Here is a 20,828-nt window from a genome sequence, read left to right as displayed (position 1 = left end):
CGAATCAATAGACTGAGCTCCTGTTTGTCAACTAAAAGTAAGCTAACAAGAAGGGAACCTTTAGTTGGGTCTCTATAATATTATATTTCACTTTGTTCCCCTTACGCCAGCGCCCCCTTTCGGCCATACACGGAGACTCCGAATGTGTTCTTTTCGCCTCTTTGTTTTCGAGAATTTTTCTTTCCCTTTAGAAGGTCGATTAGGGTTTTCTTTTTAAATCGGAGGCAAACTTGTAGAGGGCCGCTCTAGTAACCCAACAGATTAGAGACAATCGAAGGATGCCGTATTCTTTTATTTCGTTACGAAAAGGAGCGTTGGATGCGAGGGGGTTAGCGTCGAAGAGAATTTCATTTTTATCGTACGTTACTATGAGCTTTATTATCGGCTTTTAGAGAAAAATCTATTTTTTTTTTGTTCTTTCTAGGCCACGTCCTCCCTTAGTGTTGCCCCTTATTGCAACTTCTATTTGGTTGTTATTCAAAAGTTCTGGTATAGAAATTGGGTTATTTTATTATTTTTTAGGCATAAAATAAATGTCACGTTAACAAAATATAGAGTTAGATATTTTATACCCAAATCTTATAGTAAATGCCATGATCCGGAAAAAAATATCTTTGCTTTTTTATAGACAAACTTTATTGAATAAGGCGCATAGTGGGTAAATATGTAGCTTAACTAGATTTATTGTCGTCTTAAATCTTTGGATTAAGACTGGAGTCTTTCGCCCATGTCGGTCGATTTCAAAAGTCGGTGGATGAAAATTCCCTTGCGAAGTCTCTGTTTCCCTTACGTCCTGAGGTCGCCTGTTCCATTTTCTTATCTCCCAAATTATTAGGACGTATAGAAGTAGAGGTTAGGGAATTTACACTCAATGTATTTCGGAATCCATCTTTTGTTAAAAATTTTACGAACATTTAGTTATATTTAAAAAAAAATTGTAGGCCCCTTCATGATCGTTTTATCTCGTAAGAATTAAAAAACAAAAAACAAAGGCATAATTATTTTTATTTGTTATCCACTTGTACAAAATCCGTTTAAACTTTCAGATTATTTAAACAAAAATATAAAATTCCTGACACTCATCTCGGTTATTATTTTATTAATTGTTCGTTTTTATTCGAGTTTATTTTCTCTACTTCCCGTTCTCAATTTTTGAAATAGTAGACGACAGATAGCGTTCGTTATTTTTTTCCACTTCATTCAGATCATCTAAAATGAAATAAAGGTTTCACGGCACATTTAGACGTTTTGATGACAGCCACGTACGGGTGGTTTTTTTTTATTAATTACGAACGAATCGACGAACGTGCTTTATCCACCCTTTTTATTAACAAATTTATTCTTTTTTTTTAAACGTGATGTTTTTATTCCACGTTACGAATCGATAGAACTGTGACAGCTAGGTTTTTTCTTGTTCGAGTCGAAATTGAGCAGGTAGAAATGAGGATTATTTTCTTATTTACCGAGAGAAACAGACAGACACACGCATACACGCACCTTTTTGAATTTTTACCGAAAAAATGTCTTTGGGCGCGTTAAAATGTCACAAATGAGCGCTTTTATTAAATGAGCTTTTTATTATTTATTTCCCTCTCATTTCCTCTCTCTCTTTATACAGCTTTCGTACTTTTGACATAAATTTACACTGTGAAATGAACACGTAATTTTTCTACGAGCTCGAGTTTCGGGGTATCCTTTATATACGTCAAAGAAAAAAACTTTTTTTTTATTCTGGTATTTTTTTAATTCAACGCGATTTATTTTATATACAATTAGAGGAAAGGAAAGTAGTGTTTTTTTTGTTAATTTCGAATTCATTATACACGACAGAGAAAAAACTATTCGCGCGCTCTCGTTTTTCTTCTACTTATATGGTTTTCGTTGAAAGGCACTGTATTGATGATGAAGAAGACACCGATAAATTTATCCAAGTTTGTTCGCTTCGCGCCTTCCCTTATTAGAACTAGACGAAAATTACTGGTTTTTGTTAAGACCTTATTTAAACCGACCGGCGGAAGGGAATTCTAACCGACTCCGACCAAAAACGTTTTGAAATAATTACGTCAGCCCGAGGCCTATCTATCGTCCGAAAGAAATCCACCTTAGCTTTTTGATCGGAAACTTCACATTATTCTGTTTAAAGTCGCATTTTTTCTCTAAATGGTAGGGTCTTCTAGATATTTTTAAAGAATATTCTTTCCAGTCGTATGTCGTGTAGGGTTTTTTTATCCAACCTCGTGTCCGCACCTCTGGCTCTTTTCATTCTCTCACTCCCACACTTTTCCATTGAAAGATTTTCATTTCGTAGTCTTTTTTACCCCCTCTCTTTTCTTTTTTTGGTGGGACCGACCGAACGATACCGCTGCGAGCGGGAAAGAATGGAAGGGCTGGGAACCGTTTTGCCAATTTCTGCTTTCTCGGCAGTTTTTTTGGGATCTTTTCTTCTTCCTCTTCCGGAGACGCGACCGCGATTGGAATAGATGACTTTTTCTTCCCTTATTTGGCAGGGAGTGCGAGAAAGAGGTCTCTAATATCACAGGAGTCTAGTTTTGCGAAAATGGCCAGTAGCTTTTTTTAACCCATACGCGAGCCCAAGACTGCGGTTTTTCTTCATCCTTTCCTACTTCGCGAGATTTTTCCCTTTTTTGTTCCCAATGTACTGATCCTTTTTTTTTTGGCTTTAAAAAGATTCCCCCATTTTTTATTTTAGCGAACGGACTATTTTCTCAGCTGTCCCGCAGTGTGAATAGAAAGAAGGGTCGAGTCGCTGGAGGGTGTTGTCGATTAGTTTTTGGTCGGTGCCGAAACGAGTTCTCACATTGACGGTGATCTCGATCTCAGCTCAACATCCGGGTAGCCGTCCTGAAATTGAAAAGTAGATGAAAAAAATGTTTTCCTCGAAAAAGACATTTATTTCTTCCGTGTTAAAAAATTTTAGAGAGGAAATAATTTATAAAAAAAATATATATATATAAAACTATTTATCGTATTAAAATGGGAACTAAAATAACGTTAGTTTAATTGAAAAAATAAGGTTTAAAAGCGGATGTTTGAACCGACAACAATGGCCCGTTTATTTTCATTCGGCGTATTTGCTACGAGTAGCCTGTATAAGAGAACATCCCGCTTCTCTCAATAAGAGTCCAATTTAATCTTTCCCGTATTGGTTTTTTCCTTTAGCAAAGTTGCGATTCTCATCCGAAATTTCTATTGAATTAAGGTCTCTGGCTAGGACGCGGATAAATCCTTTACTCACTTAGAGATTTCGCGTAGGCATAGAGTATATAGACTTTAGAGTTACGTACGAATAAGGAGGAGGTTTGAAGTGGACGACATACACCCGAAAGAAACGTGAAAAAGACGAAAGGCTTAAAACCGCGCAAAAAGTGAAGAAAATAGATTATCCGTTTCTCTTCGCGCAAAGACGGAAAAAGCGTGCCGAGTGTTTTCTAGATCAGCGAACTTTTCTTGCCCATCCCAAAGCTGGCAATCTCAACGACTTATATAAAGAAGAAGAAGCGAGCCAGCCATCCCCAATAGTATAGAGACGGTGGCTTTTATCGCTTCTCATCTGCGCGCAACGTACGCTGTAGTCGAAAGCAACGATTTTGAGAGCGCATAACGCGCGAGCTTTAGTTTCGCTTTTAAGCCGAGGACAGTCGGCGGATTTTCCCTCAAAAGCAAAGGTCGAAGAGGTTATCGAATCTAGGGCTTTCAGAGAATGAAAGGGGTTTGGCCGGCAGAAACTGGCACTATCTTACAGGCGGGATAGCGGTTGAAAATCCCTTCGCGCATCCTTCGAGCCGATTTTCCCGCCACCCTCCCAATCTTCTTCCTCATCCCAAATATCTACGGCTCTCTCTCTATGGTATCCCGTTCGCCTCTTTACGTCGTTCTCTTCCTGTTCATCCCGATATAATAACGCCGAACCAGATCCCCCACGCGTTCTTCCTTTTTTATATAAAGGAAAAGAGAGGGCCCACTATCTCGAAAGGGAGCCGTTAACAACGTTATCGGTTCGGTTCAGACACATTCGGTGCCCCCTTTTCCTTCCTTCGTCTAAAGGGGTTCCTGATCGAGACACCCAGCAGCGCAAAAAAAGGGTCTAAAAAATCCAACGCGGGCTCTAGATCTCTCGGCTTTAGGCTGCGGGGATACGAGGCGCGTTCATCTTGAACATGTTGGAGATTTTCGGGGGGCTTTCGACTTTCCGGAGATGATGAAGTAAAAATGATAGCAATTAGTCGTCCAGTGACCAGAAATGATTGGTTCCGGAACTTTTTTATACCCCGTGGGAAAAGATAAATGATACCGCGTTTAGCCCCGCCGCTAAGAAAGAGTTACGGCAATCCCTACTTTGTTCTTCGTCTTCCGCGAGAGAACCATTTACTATTGTATAAACTTTCATTTCGCGCGAAACTGATCTTTGATTTATAAGGACAGTTTGCTTCTAAGCTCCCCCATAATAACGGATTGTCATTAACTGGTAACGTACAGTTATTTAATTTTCTAGAATTTAAAATTGTTCCGCGTGATATTTGATAAGAGAAAATTCATTATTGAAACGGCGTGCCGCGCGTGGCGCTCGTAAGTGATGAGTGAACGATACGAAGGCTGAAAGAAATGAGCGATTGATATAAAGATTGAATAGAGAGTAGACTTGCCAAATCGGGCGGTGTCGGCGGGGGCGGTGGAAGAGGGTAGCATTTGTTACACATGAGGGGCGTCACGGAAGAATCCCGGGCATCTTGATCGTCGAGGCCGCCGCGGAGCACTCCGGCCATGTTGGTGGCTCCTCCGTGCTGCTGTAGAGGGTGCTGCAAAGGCCCCCTGTTGGGCTGAAAATTGATGTCGGCGTACTCGGTGGGGGGTTCGTCTCGGCGGATCATCCGCAGGTCGCAACTCGACGGAAGGATCAACTCGGCGTACGTCAGCTCCCCTTCACTCTTGGAAAGAAACGAACCCTCAGTATCAACTCACCACTTTCATCAAGACGCGAGTTATTATTAACGATCACTAGGCCAAATCCACTACCTCTCACCATCCCCAAAAAATTAGACTTAACTTTCGTAACATCTCAAATCTTGTTAAATTCGAAATATTTGGGCCTAATTTTCTTCGAAATACTTACGAAGTTACTCGGGAATAATTTGTTATCTGGTTTTCTATCTCATTAACGCGAAATATTTAGCCTCTCGTTTAAATCAAAGAAGATTTATTTATTTATTTAAATGTCAAAAATTAAAGCTTAGTGTCTTTATGGTATCCGGCTTTCTGAATTTTGTGTACAGAAATTGTAATACCCTCTTCAGACGATCATGCAATAATAATAAAAAAATAAAGAGCTTATACAATTACACTCGGGACTCACTCTTTAATCCGATTTAATAGGCTTAGTCTGTGGAGAGTATTATTATCTTCTATAGTTTTTCGTAACTGAAGTCTGAGGCTGTTTGATCGGTATCTATTTGATAGTTTGAAAATAACCGAATTTAACTAGGTTTAAAGCATCGACAGACCATATAGTCAGCTGTTTTCCCCAATTTTATCAATACCTCGAACAGCAGTTTTACCTTCGTACCATATTGAATTGACAGATTTGGTCAGATTTCCAATTTTTACAAATTTCTAAATAAGGAAAATAACTAATCGGTGTACAAGCCTGTAGATTTGACTGTACTAAAGTGATTACGTAATCGATTACAGATTTAGCAGTAAGAAAGGCTGTACTCGTTGTAATCGGTGTACATAATTTAAAGAAGTGGTCAGCCCCTCGATCACATACTGCAACGGTGATAACGTGTACCGTTTGAGATTAAGTTGTTGCAGTTCTTCGAAATGTCATCAACCTTGAATTCATTTCTGGTCGAATATGCACTGATATGTAAAATTTCTGTAAGCTGGTTCTATTAAAGGGAGTATAGTGTTTTGAAATTTGGGGTCACCAATTGAGGGGCAGTAATTTAATCTCAAATCCCAATTTTAAAATAAATTAAATATACACTGCAAGCGCCCATGCTTCCCTCAACGCTAAGAGACCGTGTCCGAATGTTGCATTACGCGTTGGAAGTCGAAGCTCACACGGATTTGTATGAGAAACAACCATTGATCTATCATCGAAAGTTCTACTGCATACTGTGTTGCTAATATTTGGCCGTCCTAAGCAATTGTTTTCTTTTGGCACCACTTTTCTGTTTTTATTTCTTACGAGGAGTCTACCCGAGGTAATAATCACCGATTTTGTTGAAACTAGGTGGGTGAACAAGAAATTTCACAAAGGGAAAAGTTGCAAGGGGCTTTAGTTTTGCCATGGCAACCGTAAATGTTTTTGACAACACAGTATGTATATTTTCCCATTGAAAATGACATGGGAATCTGAGCACTTCTAAAAAATAATAATAATAATTATTCTAATTAAAATTATTAATTTTGATCAAATTCAAACAACTAAATTCTATTTTATTAATTTTGATAAAATTCATTTATTACCGTCGATTTGGCGATTAGTTGATAAATACAACTTTTTATTTTTATATTTCCCTTTTCTCCATTTTTACCGATTCTGATCAAATTTGATCAAATTAACCAAAATTCATCAAATTAATTTCATTTGTCAATTTTGATCTATTTTTTTGGTTTTGAAAATTTTCACAGGGGGGACCCTTAGAAGCGCTCAGATTCCCATGTTATTTTCAATAATAAAATATACGAACTGTGTTTTCAAAAACATTTTCGGTTGCCATGGCAAAACTAATGTCCATTGCAACTTTTCCCTTGGTGAAATTTAATGTTACCATAAGGTCTATATACCCACCTAGTTTTAACAAAATCGGTGATTATCACCTGGGGTAGACTTAGTCTTCTCGTTAGTGCGAACGTGGCTATATTGCAGGAAAGAGGCTCGTTAACTGGCGAAATATTTAGTCGACGCTGTTATGAAACTTGGTCGATGTATCAGATAACGCCAAATAGATTTAAGGCTTAGTACGCCGCTTTATAGCGCCTTATTATATCAGCAACAATATAGAACCCACATTGCCTTGTTGGACGTTATTATATTGACGTGTAAAAGCCAGATTATCTCATACAGACGATTATCGGGATAAAATATTTCGGCGCGATCTCAGCCGGTCAATAGCGTGTCAGCTGACTATCAATGAAGGGCCAACGGGGAACGATTTGAAGAGGCATTTAAGAAATGGTCCGTGAAATCTTCGAAACGGCATTTTTTATTATTCAACCCCCGAAATTGAGATGGATCGTCGGCGTCCAAAACGAGAAGATTACGGCTCCCCAATCTTCATATTTTATTAGCGCGCGTCGTAATTAAATCCAATTCCTCCTGAATTTTCTTTCGCCACCGGGAACGTTCTATCTAGAGCTAATTTAATATCGGCTACTTACCGTAGTATTATCAGGTAAGGATTCGATGTTTGTCAAATTAAGTCTGTCGAAACCCTTTCTTTATCCTATTACGATTTGAGCTCAAAATTTAATTAAGCGCGTTGATTAATTAATTAGCGAAATTAAGGAGCTTCGCTTCGTCTTTTCGCGCGTATTTTAAAGAAGCCCTAATTTATTTTTCCCAATTGCAACGCTTTAGAATTTCAAAGCTTTCACCGAGATAATTAATTAATAGCCCCAAATTAGATTGGTCTCTTTCGTAAAACCTTGAATATCGTTTTGGACTTTGACAATGTTATTTAAATAGCTACTTCCTGGACGCTTTCCTAATTTCTTTGATAAGTTCGGCCAAGACTAATATACCTCAAATAGCAAAAACCGTAAATATTTGGTTTATATAAGGTTTTTGTCGCTATTAAAAATTGTCCTTAATGTTGAAAGATTTTATTTTGTCCTTATATACGTTTAACTTTATTAATTTGGTCTTTTTGAAACCTTTTTGAAACGTTATTTTTTTATAAATTTATAGTTTTTTAGTACAGTATTTATTTTCCATGGTTCATACAACCTGGGGCAAACCGATTTCTATGATATTTTAGTGATTTTTCCAGGTGAAAGATAATAAGATAAAACCTGGAGGTTACGTCGCAAACACTTACCTAGTGTAACACTCCATGTCATTGCTAACTTAAACAATTTTTTCATTAAAAGGTCATTATTGACTTTTAAACTATTAAATTTCCCTGATTTTTACAAAAAAATTGGAATTTCCCTGATATTTCAAGGTTTTCCAGGTCTGTATGAACCGTGTTTGTTAGTACAAGCATATAAGTAACAAAAGCACTTAAGAATGACACTGAAGGATTTTTTTTGACCGACCCTTTTTTCGACACCGACACTATCACCCAGTTCCAACATGGACTTGCAATTGAAATGGTTAGTATGTTATCATTCTTGGTGTATGACTTATGTCTATAATTTTGGCCAATAACAGCTCGTTAAAAGTATCATTCTTCAGTCTCTTTTTTTTCCCGGAAATATGTTTTTTTTAGATTTGTGATTTTACGTGGATCGGCTAGTTTAGCAGTTTATAGAAATATTTTTTAACAAAAACGTAATTATTTTAAAGACTAGGTATGCCAAAAATAATATCACTCAGTAAAATGTGTCTCGGTGAAGTCTGTGAAGAGTCAAACCAATAAATGACAAGGCCTGTCGCCCTTGGAAACGCTTAAGCCTCTCGAAAGTATTTGTGTTTCTTCTTAATTTGTTAATTCTTTCATTTCTACTTAATATGATATACCTATTTATCCTATTACATTTGAATTGAAAACCTTAGGCCTAAATGTCACTCAATAATTCAATTTGAAATTTCCGACGTTCGCTAATCTATCGGAAACTGGAGATTAGGGCTTTGGCGGAAGTCAAACACTAGGTGGCTCTGTGCTGAGAACTAATCCATGACTATACGCATTTACTCTGGAAATCACGGCAAGTTAGCAAAAATTGTCACTGAACTATCTGACTTTCCAATAGGGTTAACAAATTGTTAGCTTGAGACACAGAAAAAGACTGTTAGCTATTTTTCAAGCCCAAAAGCTTGTACGGTGACATTTTGAAATCCACATGGATTCTTAAAAAAATATCGTGCAATAGAAACTTTGGCACTGATTTTAGTGATAAAACACAAGCCGAGATCAAACCCAGGTTCCTCTTGCTGAGAGGATAAAATTTAACTTAATTATTGCGCGTAGCATTAAATGAGCGGTTAATTGAAGCAAAAAATGTAATTTTTACATTATTTTGCTGAACCTGGAAATGTGGTTTTTTCTAGGCCAGTATTTGAATACATTTTTTCATAATTTTTATTTAGTTAGGTGTGTTACTTCCCCAATCCTAACTACTGGCTAAGCCACTGTTGGGGAAAAGGTAATTTGAGGAAGTTTCGCTAAGGTCTAGATAACGGAAAAGCTAAACACATGGACCTAATGAAGTCATTTCTTTTCGCGCAAGGTAGCCACTTTCAAGCCTAAGCAATCAAAGCAACGCAATTTATCTTTTCCTACGATAGCAGGAATAGGTGATGTCATTCGTTTCCGCCCTCATTTTTTCTACCCATTTTTTTAGAAAAAGAGCTAATCTAAGTTTATCTCTAGAAATTCTTCGGAAAGTGACCATTAATTATTTGAGCGCGTCATAAATTGCCCCTTCTACATTTTCTTAATTAGTTTTTCCTCGCTATAGCGATGGTAATTAGTTCTTTCGGGCTTTCTGAAACTGATAAGAAAATAGGTATAATCGCTCCCGTAAGATCCTCCCCATTATTTCTTTGACGACGTGAATGCAATTTCCTAACTCATCTCGCCTTATCTTCCGTACTCCTTATTTTAAAACTGTAGCGAAAGATCAGTACTTTCGTTACGTAGTTGCAGTTTACAGCGCAGTTTCTAAGAAAAGGGGTTATAACTCGAGAATGGTCCCTCGCGTCTTATCTGTGAAGGGGATTTCGGCAACTGGCGTCGCGTGGAAAGCTAAACGCGTAATCTTATCTAATTTTTCGGCACCCCTTTTGCAAAAAACTCCCTTTCCTACTTCCCTGTTGGTGGCGGGCCGCGCAGGGTCCATTTCAACCCTCTCATCGCGCTTGTTTTAAACGAATTAAGAAGAGATAAAACGCGCGAGGGTGGAGTATCCTATATTCGTTTTCATCGGGAAAGAACCCATTTTTGTCCGTCTCTATAAATCCTGTCTCGGCTTAACACCGGTCTGTTAATGCTATTCTTGATTTTTAGATTTTTAGCATCTGGGGGGAAATTATAAAGCCGTTAGTTATCTTTATTGCTCGGGGATTTACTTCGGGAAAAATTGATGTCCCTTTAATTTCATTATCAAGTCAGCGCTTCCGCTCTTATCTGTAACACTGTACCGGGGAGATGGCCTCAATCGAGGAACTAGTTTCCCAGTTGGACCCCGCTGAGGGTCGAGTAATCGTAAGAGTAATGGTGACGGTCACTCGATTACGTCGACCCATTAAAAAGTCTGTTTACACTAATCTGGATCGTATTGAACTTACGACCCCAATGTTGTAGTTTTAAATTACAATGTTGCGTACGAAAATAAATTTAAATATCGGACTTAGTTAAAGTAAAGGCCTTTTCACACGAGCCAACTTTTTCGTCCAAATAGATGAGTCAACTGGAGTTGAGTCAACTAGTTGGTTCGTGTGAATAAAAGTTCGATGAGTTGATCCACCAAAAAAGTACGCGAGATAAAAAAATTTACTGACTCAGCATTTTGATTTTAAAAGTTGGCTCGTGTGAAAAGAATATTAAAAAATGTGATTTCATAAATAAGATGGTGTAATTAATCTCGCGCTCGTTTAAGGGTGTAATGATAGTCACTCTAATATGCCACAGTTAATAGCAAAAGTGTTGTTAATATAGCAATATGTCAAAAAATGCTTACTTGGATGTTTGCCCCAAAAATTTCATTTAAAACGAAATTTGTACACATACTCTAGGTAAATTTCGTTCGAGCTAATTTCCAGTTCGGAAAAATGTCTGCCAAATGTTTCAAATGAAGACAAGCGAAAGCGAAATCGTTCCGGTTCATTGTTTACAAAAGTTAAAAAGGCGTCGCCGCCGCCCCTTAATTTCGCCAATTACAGGCCGGGAGATTCAAAATTAAAAAGTATAGGATAAAGGGGGTACGGCGACGAACGGAGTTGGCGGGGCAATGAGAGTAAGGGATTAGAAGGAGACGCGGGCAGGCTTTGAGCGAACCCTCTCGTCTAATTTCGGAAAAGCGTTTCGGGCGCGCCACTTTCAATTTGCCGCCGCAAAAGCCCGAAATTGAATTAAAAGCGGCCCCCGCTTTCTTCCCTTTGGATTCGAGGCGCTGCTTTACTAATACCCCTTTTCTCCGTCGGCTCATATCGTAGCCCGGCTCCGGCCAGTAGATTAAAACTGCACGCGCCACCGCGCTCTGTAAAGATATTAGGGATGAAAAACGGCGAGAGTCGAGCTCGGGCGGCCACTCTCTCCCGAAGAGAGAGAAAAAAGTAGTTGATGGGATGAAAGCGGATGATTCCGAAGGAGGGAGACGCGGAGGTGGGCTGGACTCACTCGGAGATGGATTGAATTGGCAGAGAAAGCAACATACCTCTTTTGTCTTAAAGTGAACTCTCTTTATTATATTCTCGTACGTTGGTTCCTTCTCGGAGCGTAGATTTTCGTAGATTCTTCCATCCGCTACCGCTGCGCTCGCAGGAAAATATTTTTGGAAAAAAAAGGATAGAGGAAATAAATAAATTTCCAAATTACGCGAGTGGCCTTCTCTCCGCAAATACGTGTACGCGTAGGTAAAGGTCTTCTTTTTTACCCGCTATATTCTATGCTTAAAAAAATGCAATAAAATCTGGGAGCAATCATAAAAAAGGCGCTCTTGGATATTGTGGTGGGTAATAACAAGAAGGCGAGACATCATCCGTGACGCCGATCTCCCTTTTTCGTTATAAAGCGTACACCATTACACCTATAAATACGGAAGAGCTCTACGCTAGTCTTTCGAACTCTTTTTAAGAAGGCCCCAGGGTCGGTTTTCATTGAGCGTGTCCCCCGTCTTCGTCCCAAAGCTGAATTCTTGTTTATAAATTACTTCGCTTTGGTGGGATAAAAGGTAACTGAAACGGGAATGGTGTATTTACCGGTGATGTAATTATTGGGAGGAATTATGTCCGGACATCTATCGTCTCCGCCGTCCATCCGCATTTCTTTCTCCACCGTCAGAGGGCCTTGTAACCTTAACGACCAAAAACACGAGATTTTGTAAGTGGTTTTTAATACAGGGTGTTTCAAAAGGTTATGCAAAAATGTTAAGGAGTTGTAGGGGTTGAGTTGAGAAGTATGCCGGTTTTTTCCCATTTTCCTACGATAAGTTAAAAGAGCGCCAGAGAGCTTCAAAGTGTGGCCTACTAGCCCCTGGAAGTAGGCTGCAACAAGCCCAAAACCAAGCAGCAGGGAAATGCGAACATTAAGGTTTGGGTTCGTGTGATAGGTAAAAGAAGGACTCTGTAAACAAATCGAGGTAACCAGCGTACTGTGCGTACAGAAGTAAACTTAAACAGTATTTAAAGTCCCTGCTGCTTGGTTTGGCGCTTGTGGCAGCCTACTTCCAGGGGCTGGTAGGCCACTCTTTTAACTCGTCGTAGGAAAATGGAAAAAAAACCGGCATACTTCTCAACTCGCCCCCTACAGCTACTTCAAATTGCTGCATAACCTTTTGAAACACCCTGTATAATAGATTGGTAATTGTAATAGTCTATATTATGGAAGTGGCCACGCTTGACCAACTTTTTGTGATATTGCTCAGGATATTAATATTACCATAAGTGTATAATATTGTTACATAAGTTTTACTGAGAGCTTTTCACAAAACAGACTGCATTACGGGCTTCATCGCCGATTTGCGTCCGTTTGCTAACGCGTCACACGTAGACTTGCTAGGGGAGATTTTCTTCTTGTGATGACGTCACTTCGTAACTAGCTCTCAGTAAAATAGTCCTCAAAGTGACAAACTTTGGAACAATATTATAGACTTATGGTATTAGTCTTTGAAGTATAAGAGCGATTGAAAGCGTAGTAAAAGGCAATGGCGCACCCAGGATTTCATTTCAGGAGGCCCCGGATTCTGCTCGATGGCTCGAATAAATGTAATTCAGCACGTTAGGGAGGAGCATTGCCCCGGCCCCCTGGAGCGGGCAACATTTAAACAAAAAGACCTTATAATAGAAAACAGAAATAGTTATTTTCTTACTTCTCTGAGCTGGCTTGTTCTGATGCTTCATCTGAAATTAAGAAACATAATTAGTCGGTTGATTTTTAATCCTAGATATTCTAAACTTAATATGGTCCGAAGTGTTTTTGTACGCTTAATAAATATAAATATACAAGCGTCACACTGCCGTTTTACGAAAGTGAACAGCGCAATTAACCAAATTTAAATATCAACATTTTAACATCTTCCAAGTCGATAACTAAATTTTTTGAGGTCGAGATCCAAATTTTGCTAAAGATCGTCTATTTAAGCAACCCTTGTGGTTATACAAGTTTTCAACAAATATAAACCGCATAACAAACACTACCTTATCGAGATACAATTAATAAAATGAATGATACCCAAAATGGAATTTCATTACTCATTAAATTTACAAAGTACATAGTATCCCAAGGAGCAATACCGCTCCTTAAGTTCAAGTCCGATTTGGGAATCGCCGAAATCTTTCTTGATTTTAGTCGGCTCGTGGGACGTTTGAACAGATGAAAAAAAATTCTTTTAAAACCTATAGTCTTTTTTTCGCTCGTCAGTTCTCGTTTACGGCGCAGTGTACATTCGGGGGCGCGGCTCCGGCCAGACTTGGATTCTTATAGCGGAGACCCCGGCGCACCTCGATTCCTCTCTTTGAAGTAAGAAATCCCAGGTCTTTTTTTAAAGACGAAAACTTATAGGCTTAGGCACCCCGCGGGCTGGGGTCGTGATAGCCTGGCTCCGAGTTACCCTCTCCCGTTGAAAGTAAAAGGACCGTAACCTTTTCCGAATTCTCGCGAAAGGTGATTCGCCGCATCCATCGAGAAAGGGGAAACGAGGAATCGATATTTTCCATTTCGCTTTCCAGAGACCATTGAAGTAAATGTTTTAAGTGATTTGTAAGGTCGACTCGGGACTTTAAGAGGAACGAGATGGATCCGTAGTGCGGGGTATATATAGCCCCAACTCCCTCTTATACCGGTAAAGGGGAAACATTTTTATTTCCGACTCGGGCGCTCCCCGCATTTTTTATACTGTCGAAAAAAAGAAGCTCTTTCGCTTCTAACCAACGATGATGACTGTTTTCACTCCGATCCATCCCATCTCCCTCGAACAACGATCATCGACAATTTCTTACCGTATCCGTTTGATTATTATGGACGCTTTCGGTCTCCGTTCGCGTACGCGTTGCGGAGTTCTAAGTTCTTTTCATTTCGCTTCGTACTTTGACAAACGGGTTAGCGTTAAGGTGGGTATTTTAACTTTCGCGAAGAAGAACATGCAAAACGAATAAAAACGGGTGAACTTTTTAACGTTAGCGCCTTGGAAGAGGAATAAAATAGGTTTAAAGTTCTTGGCCGGCAATCGATATTGAAGTCTTGGCGTCATTTCAGCTTTCCGCTTCGTCAAATACGTAGAATCGTTACTGAAGAGGGTGGGCCGAGGACGGGTGGGGTGACGCGCCCCACGAATGTACTTTTTGTTATCGTCGACCGTGTAATTTCGTTTGACTTTCCATTCCGGCTAAAAAAGAGAGTAAAAAATGTCCGTGTCGACGAGAAGTCAAGCGGTTAACAAGTTGAATACAATAAAATATGCAGAGTCAAATTTCCTTCCTTTCTCTCTCGCGGATCTAGGCTATAGTTTCGGGTTTTTTACGTCAGCCGTACTCATCATGGGAAGCGAAATTTATTGGGACACTTTTATTCTTCTTATTGGTCGTGACTTGGAAATGGAAAAAGTGGAATTTCTAGCGACAAATGTAAAAATGATTTAAATCGACCGCTTTATATTTAGATCTCCTCGCGCTCCCTCTCTCTTTATCGCAGCCACTTTTGACGCTTTTCCATTTGGAGCAATTCCCATATTTTATATTTCCAGCCTCTTACACTGTTTATGGATACGGCAAAAAAATTGGTCTTTCGTGCCGTACATTTTGTTTGGCTCTCCCCAATATGTAATTATAGTTTTTTGAGCGCGAAACTTTACCTTAGCCTTTCCCACGCCCTCTATAGCTGTATTCGATAAAAGTAAGGGTTTGAAATTTATCGATAAGTACGTTTTGCTGTTCCGGTAAGAACGGGGACAAATAATTTTAACCTTTTTTTATTGTTATCATTATTTTGTCGAAAAGGGGCGGGGCGGCTACCGCTAGAGTTTTATCGTTCCCTGGTGGCGAGCGAGGACGTAAAGTGAAAACGACGGATCCGCCCAATCGTTGATGGGAATATTCGCGCCTTTTACGCGAGTAAAATTCAATTAGTCTAAAACCTTTATTTTGCTACGCTCGACAGGCGTTAGTTTATACTAGTCAACGCGGTTTCTCTTTTTATTTTAAGTCGTATGTCGCGATCAGGCGTGTCCAACCGCCCAATTATCCTCTTCATTAACCACGATCGAAACCGTTTTAATCCTAGTCCTTTTCCGGAAATTTTCAACCTATAATACTTCGTCGTCTCTTTCAATTTCTAGAAAGCCGGAATAATATAACAAGCATAGATTTAATTTTTGCGATGTCGCTGTCCGCCTACGCGGACTCGTGGAGCGATCGTGTTGGGAATTAATCACACGTTCAGTGGCTTTAGTTCCAAATCAATCGAAAAACTCGCAGAAATGAAATTTGGGGGATCCCCGGCCAAGGCGATATCTTATAAATAAATATGAAATAATTTTTCCGCCCGATTTGGCTTTGGCGCTTGCCCTTATTTTTTTCTAGCGCTTTCTCTCTATCTATCTATAGTCGATTCGGTGATTACCTAACGTCGTATGGAAGGGTACTGGGGCGCGGGTACAGTCCGCGTCTTCGATCCGGGGCCGATTTAGCGGAAGTAAATCTTAGAGAGAGGAAAAGGGGTATCATAATCCCGCGGCTCGAATCATTAACTACTCGCAGTTGGCAGAGTTACTTGTCAGGGAGGGTGAGGAGGGTCGGATATATTTTATCCGTAAGTGCCCGCGGCAGCGATGGGACGCTGGAGTATTCGCTAATGTCCAGCTTCGTCTAAAGGGGTTCGCCGCTTCCCTATACTTTTTTCTTTCGCTCTTCGGTCGGGCCTTCCAACCAGTAGCGCCAAATTTGTCTTTCCCCCTAGAAGTCCGTAGACGCGGGCGGAAAAAGAGAAAAACGCCCGGGTAAAGAAGGGAGATGTATGTACGGGAAAGCCTTCCTCGCACTCGCTCTTCTTTCGGTGGAGCGTCGAGAGGACTTTGAGCGCGTAAAAACAAGAGCGAGATGAAGAAACTTGGAACGGGGGAGGGACGAAATCTTTAGGAAATACTGGCTAAAAGTAAGGGACGCGGCGGGGAAGGAAAAATCGCGTTCCTGACAAACGCACTCTCGGCTGACTTAATTTCTCCTGAGGCGTACTAGCCGCGGGACATCTCGCGGCAGTTCCACCGCCCGCCGCTTTCTTCTCCGCTCGCCCTTAAAAGAAAAGCGAAAAGACAAGGAAAGAATGGAGTTCCCGCTGAGAATTCAACTCAAAATCTCCGAGTTTGTTATATCCTTCAGTCGATAAGTCTCCCGTTCGTCTCCGCCGCCGTGTTTCTGTTTCCTCGCCGGATATTTTCCTTGACACAACAAACGAGGGGGGGGGGGCGTTTTCGAGACGGCCGCCGCGACCGCCAGATTTGATTAACAAACAAAAATCGCTCGAGACGTTTCTTCAATTTAAAGTAATTTGTACACGCTCGGAATTTCTAAATTTAGAATTTTTCATCCGGCCGTATAGGAGCTGTCTTTCGCTTGTCGGGGTATTTGGCGCTTAAGTCACGCGCTTTTTAACGTATTTCCGTATTCTCGGGATCTCGTGCCCGGAGGTTACTCGGCCGCGAACGTTTCAACGGACTAATGGAAAAAGGACTCCGGAGACGAAATTCGCTTTAAAACGACTTCCTGTATATTCGTTTAGAATAATAAATCCCCCCCCCCTCTAAACTTAACAAAAGCCTAATGATCTCCTTAAATTTTGTTAAAAAAATCTACCGTATAAATGTTTTGGGGCCTTTTTTACTTTAAGTAAAAATCTATTAGATTGCAAAGTGATACGATAACTTAATTTGATCATTTTAAACTTACGGAAATTTCATTTGCAGGTAAAATTGGTTATAGATCTAGCCTACGGCTTCCACGGACAACGTTACCTATAGAAACGGCTATCGTAAAAGCTACCTTTTTTAATCTAACTTAAAATTGTTTGTTATTCAGTTAACGTCGTAAATGCGCTTGGAGAGGGTTTTTTCGCGCCGGTATAAAATATAGGAGTTTTCGGGAAAGTGGAGCGGGAATTAGCAAAATAAAAAAAAGTGGAAAAAAGTGGCTAAGCCCGGATGGTCCAAAATGGAATTTGGCCGTCGGCCTTTTACTCGCTTTGGCATATAAAATAACCCGAACGCTTTTATTACATTAGCCGAGGACGCCAGGGTATCCTGGTCGTCGTGAGCACCTCACGTAGCGACGAGGCGTTTCCAAATTCAGTTCCCTTCGCTGGAAATTTATTTGCTTGCCTCGTTCTTCTTTATAAACGTAATTGCCCGCGCCCAAGTCACTTTCTCTCTCTCGCTCTCTTATCCCTTTGGCGCAATCAAAAGCGTCCGCGGAACGAAAGAAAGAAGAGCCAGAGTCGTAGGGCTGGCAAAAGTGTAATTCCCGAGGAGCGTAGGTTACGCGCGACTCGTGCTATATAAAAACAACTAAACATCTCGGTATTGGATATGAAGAAAGAGAGCGAGCGAAAAGCAGTCGGAGGGAGATTTTGCGGAACGCGCCTCGAATGATCAAAAAACATCCTGCCAAAAGAAAGACAATATGCCAACAATTTATCCACAAACAGACTGTTGCGGTACGTTAGTCTAGTTGTTGTGGATCATAACCTTACGGAATGCCCCCAAAAACATTCTTCTCTTTATTTTGTTACGGTTACTTCCGTGGATTTTCAAATGGCCTATTTGTTTCTTATTAATATTCTACCGACTTCTCTAAATACCTTCGGGGTGCTGTTGGGAATGAAATATTTTAGTATTATCGCGTTCGTGACTAACGTTTTCGCCCCTCCCCCCTTTTTAAATATTTCTCGGTTTTCAAACTTCGTAAAGGAACCCTATACCTTTAAATTATTTATTTTCGTATACGCCGTAAATTCAAGCCCCTTCTTTACGCAATGAATAATATATTGGTAGATTACCTATATAATATCAAAGTAATTTCAAAAATGAACTTTCTTTAACCTAAAGACGAATCCTTTAATGGCGCTGTAAATTCGATTAATAATTCTACTTGTTGTTTGATAAAAACATGTTGCACCGTGTCAACGTATTCTAAGTAGAGATGTGAGCCGGTAAATTTACCGAGGTAAATTTACCGGAAATGGTAAAATTACGGTAAATTTACCGAGTGGTTTTACCGGTAAATTTACCAATTACTTTCATAAAGCAAAAAACACCCAAAAATATTTTGTTTAACTTCAAATAAAAGAAGAAACAATTACATTTTACATACCAAATCATTTTCCTGTTAAAGACTCCGAAATGCCGTCACTGTGATTTTACGTTCGATACATTTAAATGTATTTCTAAGTTTAATGTAACCTAAGGCTATGGTACAACTAAAATATTATTTAAATAATTATTGTGATATCAAACCATTATTTTGATTAAATAAAAAGTTAATGGTAAATTTACCGTTTTTATTTTTACCGGTAAATTCAAATCATTAATTCTAAGTGCAAAATTTACGTTCTTTGCTAAATTGAGAAACCATGAGCTAAATAATTTTATATAAACAAATATATTACCATCATTCAATAGCTGGGGGGAGCATTTTTGGTATTCCCAAAATCATTTATTTGTTAGTAATTTACTGGTGATCAGCTTTCGGCCGAGCACCGAAGCGAAACGGTTGGAACACTTCTACAGGCGCTTAGTCTAATTTTGACCTAATCGGTTTCCAATAACGCTATAGCGCTGGATTTCGAACAAAAATGACTTACCAGCTTCTTCTTGGGCCCTTTTCTTCATAATGAGTATGATGATAATGGCCAAAAACACCAATAATCCCACAATTCCGAGTAATACTGCCAGCACGGGACTCACCAAAATTGCCGGAGTTTCCCCTAAAACGGAGTGGAAAATTAATATACTAATCATATTTCGTCGCGTTTTTAATATCGGCGCTGGCGGCGGGATCTTATATCCGTCCGTGCCGCGTTATACTTTCGGGGACGCGCTCAACTTTGAGCCTTTTTCCATCTGCGGGGAATGAGATTATCGCGGAACCGGAAACTCGGATTTATCGGGGCAGAATGTATTTTAAAACGCTAAACACGTACGAGACGAGGGTCATGACTTTTATTAGCTAAAGGGAGAACGGCGGGGTGGCTCCCTCTTTCGGAAGGAATAGGAAACGCCGTCGTCACAGCTGGGAAAAATGTCTAATTACAGCACGCCGAGTTAGGTTCCCCATTTTTTCTCCTTTTTTTTTTACTCTCACCATTCGCCGTTCATAGATCGCGAGGATACTTTTTAAACATCGCTCGCGTTTGAAAGAAGAGTTAATTAAGAAAGAAGTAATTAACTCGGAATTAGGAACGCGCGTTTCCTTTTGGCCATCCTTTCTAATGAGCTATAAGATAAACATATTTTTCAATCCCCGGAGGGATCGATCCCCGTAATGGGATTTTGGCTTCTCCGTCTAAATGTACTTGGATATTATATCCACCGGGGGGGGGGGGGGTCTTTTAATAATATTTTTACATTACTGGCCCAAATCGTCTCGCCTGGCGTCTTTCGTGTGACGTTAAATTTGTCCTTTTCAAATTATATCAATAAGAGACTCCATTTATATCCGACGCGGCCGTCGTCTTATTTCCAATTATTTTCGGAAACAAAGTTAGAAACTGGAGTATTTACTTGAAATATCGGCCCCGGGGACCCGCGGAGGGTTTAAATTTTGCGGGGAGAAGCCGGCTTGGAGCTGTTTAGGACGCCGAACGAAGATTTATACTCTTTGATAGTGGACTGGCGTGCGAGGCCGAAAGCCACCTATGTTTTAGTCGGTTTCTCCGGGCTCCATTAGTGTAATGAGACGGAACAAGCCTAGTCCAGTCTCACCATCGGGAGCTATAAATACTACACCATCCCACTCTGGACGGGCTATTCCCGCGGCCGTCGCGACCTTTCTGTATATTTAACCCCTCTCTTCGTTCCGTGTCTTTTACCCCGAGTTCTTTTCTTTCGTAATTAGAAGTATTTCGGTTTTCCACGACCCCTCTCCTACAACCGCTACTTAGTATGTATTCTTTGGCCACGTTCGGTCTAATTACTCGGTTGGGTTTTCTCGCTGGCCTTTGCCTCTCCCCCGAGGTCTTATTGAATGGCGCTCCCCGGAATAAAAGCCGAATCCTTGGCTACCTAATTTCTATACCCGGCCATCCGGGCCTCCGCCGAGGTGAAAGTTATTAGACGACACGGCCGCCAAATAAATTAGAACGAGGGCCAGGTGCAATCGCGCCCCGTCGTAAGAAAGTGTCTTCTTATAATGTCAAATGAGATAATAAGGCCGCGGGTGCCATTCTCGACAAGCGATATGTCACTTAAGCAGTCGGCTTAATATTGAATTTCAT

The 20,828-nt window shown here is 40.2% G+C and overlaps 1 protein-coding gene across 4 annotated transcripts in view; it reads right to left on the bottom strand.

The window, feature by feature from the left end:
- Positions 1 to 1,024: 1,024 nt before the first annotated feature.
- LOC149932466 (neural cell adhesion molecule 2-like) overlaps positions 1,025 to 20,828 on the bottom strand; it is a 93,237-nt gene continuing 73,433 nt past the window's right edge. For 3 of the 4 annotated variants that reach the window (XM_090155390.1, XM_090155391.1, XM_090155389.1), the window contains 6 exons: positions 19,197 to 19,319; positions 13,219 to 13,249; positions 12,110 to 12,204; positions 11,566 to 11,660; positions 4,665 to 4,946; positions 1,025 to 2,862 (listed from right to left, as the gene is read on the bottom strand). In XM_090155390.1, the coding sequence (XP_090011516.1) occupies positions 2,815 to 2,862; positions 4,665 to 4,946; positions 11,566 to 11,660; positions 12,110 to 12,204; positions 13,219 to 13,249; positions 19,197 to 19,319 (674 nt within the window). In that variant the 3' untranslated portion in view covers positions 1,025 to 2,814. Of the gene's footprint in view, positions 2,863 to 4,664; positions 4,947 to 11,565; positions 11,661 to 12,109; positions 12,205 to 13,218; positions 13,250 to 19,196; positions 19,320 to 20,828 lie in introns of those variants that run through there. The other variant, XM_090155392.1, reaches the window with a different exon arrangement.

The sequence above is a fragment of the Leiobunum rupestre genome, chromosome 8, assembly GCF_980474605.1.
Source record: "Leiobunum rupestre chromosome 8, qqLeiRupe1.1.hap1, whole genome shotgun sequence".
Classification (NCBI taxonomy): domain Eukaryota; kingdom Metazoa; phylum Arthropoda; class Arachnida; order Opiliones; family Sclerosomatidae; genus Leiobunum; species Leiobunum rupestre.
This window is presented reverse-complemented; position numbering and strand designations above follow the sequence as displayed.